General features: G+C 38.0%; 1 protein-coding gene across 1 annotated transcript in view; it reads left to right on the forward strand.

Annotated features, from left to right (window-relative positions):
* FAM98B (family with sequence similarity 98, member B) overlaps positions 1–689 on the forward strand; it is a 33,392-nt gene extending 32,703 nt beyond the window's left edge. The window contains exon 9 of the mRNA XM_010847925.1: positions 1–689. This exon is cut by the window's left edge and continues 33 nt beyond it. Coding sequence (XP_010846227.1) covers positions 1–169 — 169 coding nt within the window. The 3' untranslated portion in view covers positions 170–689.
* The last annotated feature ends 3,850 nt before the right edge of the window (positions 690–4,539 follow it).

Here is a 4,539-nt window from a genome sequence, read left to right on the forward strand (position 1 = left end):
GGGAGGTGCTGGGGGAGGGGGTGGTAGAGGAGGTTTCCAAGGCAGGGGAGATTATGGTGGGAGGGGAGATTATGGTGGAAGAGGGGGCTATGGAGGAAGAGGAGGCTATGGAGGAAGAGGTTATGGAGATCCGTATGGAGGAGGTGGTGGTGGATATAGAAGATACTAAAAGCCACAAAATTTAGATAGCAGTGCTTACTTCTTGATAGGTGCATTAGGCATAGTATTCTAAATAACTACTTGAGTGTCATCTTTGAAGTAAATACCATGTTAGATTCCCTGATGGTATCATTCTTGAATTGGCTTGATTGATATTGGCCTGACTATGTAAAAGAACATTGTTTTATACTACTGTTTGATCTCTTAGACAAAGTGATGATTTTTTCCACTCTGTGTACTCTTGAGCATGTTCTGTCTTTTTAAAAAACAAAAAAATGAGGAAAAAATATTTTTAAAAGTGTAAATATATTATTACCATCAAACTTGGAAAATGGAAAGTATTTTATTGTCATGATTGAATTTAGATTGTTACCTGTATTTTATTCAGGTCTGAGACACATAAATGATCCCACTTGTAGTGGAAAGGAATATAAACTTATTGCCTCATCTGTAGTCCTGTGGCTGTTTTGTATTTGTTAATTCTATTTTACAAAATAGGAAAAGAGACTGATAATTGTGTTCAGTAAGAAGTTCTCGTGACTTGTGTTTTTCTTGTATATGAGCAATTCCTCTGGCCAGGTTTCCGTTAAAATTCCAATAATTGAAGCCCAAATCTATTTTTTGCTGCTGCTGCTGCTAAGTTGCTTCAGTTGTGTCCGACTCTGTGCAACCCCATAGATGGCAGCCCACCAGCCTCTCCGTCCCTGGGACTCTCCAGGCAAGAACACTGGAGTGGGTTGCCATTGCCTTCTCCAGTGCATGAAAGTGAAAAGTGAAAGTGAAGTCGCTCAGTCGTGTCCGACTCTTAGCGACCCCATGGACTGCAGCCTACCAGGCTTTTCCATCCATACATATTTACTTTCCAACTGGATTTGAATCTGTATGATTTTGTTTCACAGAGCAGAATTAAAGACTGAGGTCAGAATTACTGTAAAGGAACAAAGACATGTACCAATTTTACATGGTATTGTGAGAAAAATTTCTGCAAATTGGTTTATCATTTGTGCCATCGCTTTAGGTATCCAGATATTAAAAGGCAGGCTGCTGTGTGCTATACAGGATTAGGACACTTATATCCAGCTTTATCGATCAAAGGTAGGGCCATGGTATCCTTTGGTAATTCTGATTCACAGCTAGATTTGGGAAACACAGGGTTAGAGAAGGTTTAAATGTGATTTGTTGGTTGGAGCAGTCAAAGGCTTGGAAATCAGGAGTTGTGAATTTAAATCATGGCACTAGTGCAGGGCAGGGGCTGTAGGCTTAAATGGCCAAAGCTCTTAGAGATTAATTTGTCCTCTTTTGTCAAACGAGGAATGCGACACTTGAGCCCTCTCAGGTTGTTTTATAAAGACCTAAGTACAAGTCCAATTTGTTGAGAGTTTATAGAGGCCTGTTGTGAAAGGTGTAAAAGGCGGCCCAAGTAATATATTTTTCTTATAGTATATAAAGAGGAAAAGATGTAGTCATATAAATTTTTTCAGTTCCACTTTAAAATCTGTAGACTCCTGGTACATTAACAACTTTCTGTAGTCTAACCAACTCAAAAGATAGAAAGCTGAGTATCTGTGGACAAATGGATTTGGCAGTGTTACTCTTGTTTTACAGTAAACCCCATGGTGAAATCTAAAATGTTAAAACTTTAAATATTGTGTATACCATAGTCTTGGACATGTCTTTTTCAAGCTAACCCTTCAAAGAAATTTGTTCAGGAGAGGAAAACATAAAATTATTTTGTTTATTTGTAAACTTTTAAAAAAATTTATATTTATTAAAGAGAGAATTTCTTTTGTGATAGTTGAAGAAAAAGTCTTTCCATATAAGGAAATACTTTTATAAGTAGCTATGAACTCTGAAAAATAAATAACTTAAAAATATATAAGCAAAGACTGCTGCAGTAAAATATTTCAAAAAATTATTAGTTAAAATACTCATTTAAAAGCTTTAGATTTCTGCTTCATTTCTTTTCAGGAGCTTTAGTCACTGATACAGAATGAGTTTACAAGTACTTTCAGCTTTTTTTTAATCACTAATGGTAGAAAGATTAGTTTATTAATTTCTGTAGGATTTCTTGGTACCTGCATAGGCTTGCTGTTGGGTTATCTGCTTCTCACTCTAAATCTTATCCAAGTTTAGCTCTTGCTCCTGGAATCATGCTCAAGCTGGAACCACTCTTATTTACACATTCTTAAAAACTACTTGAATGAAAAGTAAAGTGGTCCAGACCCGAATATCTTTTTCTTTCCTGTGGGGTAGAGTTTTCATGATAATCTTCTCTTAGCAAAAACTTCTTTTGTAGAAAATTACTCAGTAATATCTAGAATAGCAGTAAGGTAATTTGGGGCCTTAATGTCATAGGTCATAATGTGAAAATGCTTTATAAATTGAGTGCAGTCAAATGTAGAGTATGGTGAATGGCACTTCATTGCTTCCTGAAATCTAACACTTTTTTCTGTGCTATCTCATCATCATTCTTTTTGCCTAGTTTTTAATTTTATTTTTTTCCTGCCACCTCATTTTCCCTCCCCACTTTTTTTCTCCCTGCCTTGGTCTATTCTGTGGTACCTAATAGCACCTATAGACATATTATCGGGAGCGTCTAGATTAAAGAAGTAACTGATGTCCACCCATGCATAACTACCGCACCGTTAACACATAAGCTCTCAAAGATGGAATGAGGTGTTTCCTTTTAACCCATTCCCTCGTTTTTTGCAGATCAAGGACATCTTGCCTCACTGAACAGAAAATGTTTTAAACCAAAACTATTTGATTACATTTTTGTGTGTCGAAAGAAGGTATGGCTAACACCCAAAATATTTGAGATGGAAAATGTTCTGAGCAGTGATGCCATCTATTCCTTGTCAGGGACACAGGGGTGGAAGGATTTGGAATGGGAATTGGAGACAGAGGAGGGGAGGTAGTTTAATCTCTCCTCTTAAGGGGCAGGTTGTTATTGTAACTTGATTATTTTCTATGAAGTGTTGAAGTATTGAATTATTTTCTATGAAGATTTGAAAAGACACGAAAGGCAAAGGAGAAAAGGAAAGATACTTTGCATTTGAATGTAGAGTTCGAAAGAATAGCAAGGAGAGATAAGAAAGCCTTCCTCAGTGATCGGTGCAAAGATATAGAGGAAAACAATAGAATGGGAAAGACTAGAGATCTCTTCAAGAAAATTAGAGATACCAAGGGAACATTTCATGCAAAGATGGGTACAGTAAAGGATAGAAATGATATGGACCTAACAGAAGCAGAAGATATTAAGACATGGTGAAAGTGAAGTGAAAGTGAAGTCACTCAGTCGTTTCTGACCCTCAGCGACCCCATGGACTGCAGCCTACCAGGCTCCTCCATCCATGGGATTTTCCAGGCAAGAGTAACTGGAATGGGGTGCCATTGCCTTCTCCCTAAGATGTGGTAATAATACACAAAAGAACTATACAAAAAAGATCTTCATGACCCAGATAACCACAATGGTGTGATCACACACCTAGAGCCAGACATCCTGGAATGTGAAGTCAAGTGGGCCTTAGAAAGCATCACTACGAACAAAGCTAGTGGAGGTGATGGAATTCCAGCTGAGCTATTTTAAATCCTAAAACATGATGCTGTGAAAATGCTGCACTCAATATGCCAGCAAATTTGGAAAACTCAGCAGTGGCCACAAGACTGGAAAAGATCAGTTTTCATTCCAATCCCAAAGAAAGGCAATGCCAAAGAATGCTCAAACTACTGCACAATTGCACTCATCCTACACACTAGCAAAGTAATGCTCAAAATTCTCCAAGCCAGGCTTCAACAACACATGAACCACGAACTTCCATATGTTCAAGGTGGATTTAGAAAAGGCAGAGGGACCAGAGGTCAAATTGACAACATCTGTTGGATCATCAAAAAAGCAAGAGAGTTCCAGAAAAACATCTATTTCTGCTTTATTGATTACACCAAAGCCTTTGACTGCATGGAGCACAACAAACTATGGAAAATTCTTCAAGAGATGGGAATACCAGACCACCTGACCTGCCTTCTGAGAAATCCATATGCAGTTCAAGAAGCAACAGTTAGAACTGGACATGGAACAACAGACTGGTTCCAAATAGGAAAAGGAGTATGTCAAGACTGTATATTGTCACCCTGCTTATTTAACTTATATGCAGAGTACATCATGAGAAATGCTGGACTGGGTGAAGCACAAGCTGGAATCAAGATTGACAGGAGAAATATCAATAACCACAGATATGCAGATGACACCACCCTTATGGCAGAAAAGTGAAGAACTAAAGAGCTTCTTGATGAATGTGAAAGAGGAGAGTGAAAAAGTTGGCTTAAAGCTCAACATTCAGAAAACTAAGATCATGGCATCTGGTCCCATCACTTCATGGC

The sequence above is a fragment of the Bison bison genome, unplaced genomic scaffold, assembly GCF_000754665.1.
Source record: "Bison bison bison isolate TAMUID 2011002044 unplaced genomic scaffold, Bison_UMD1.0 scf7180017864259, whole genome shotgun sequence".
Lineage (NCBI taxonomy): Eukaryota > Metazoa > Chordata > Mammalia > Artiodactyla > Bovidae > Bison > Bison bison.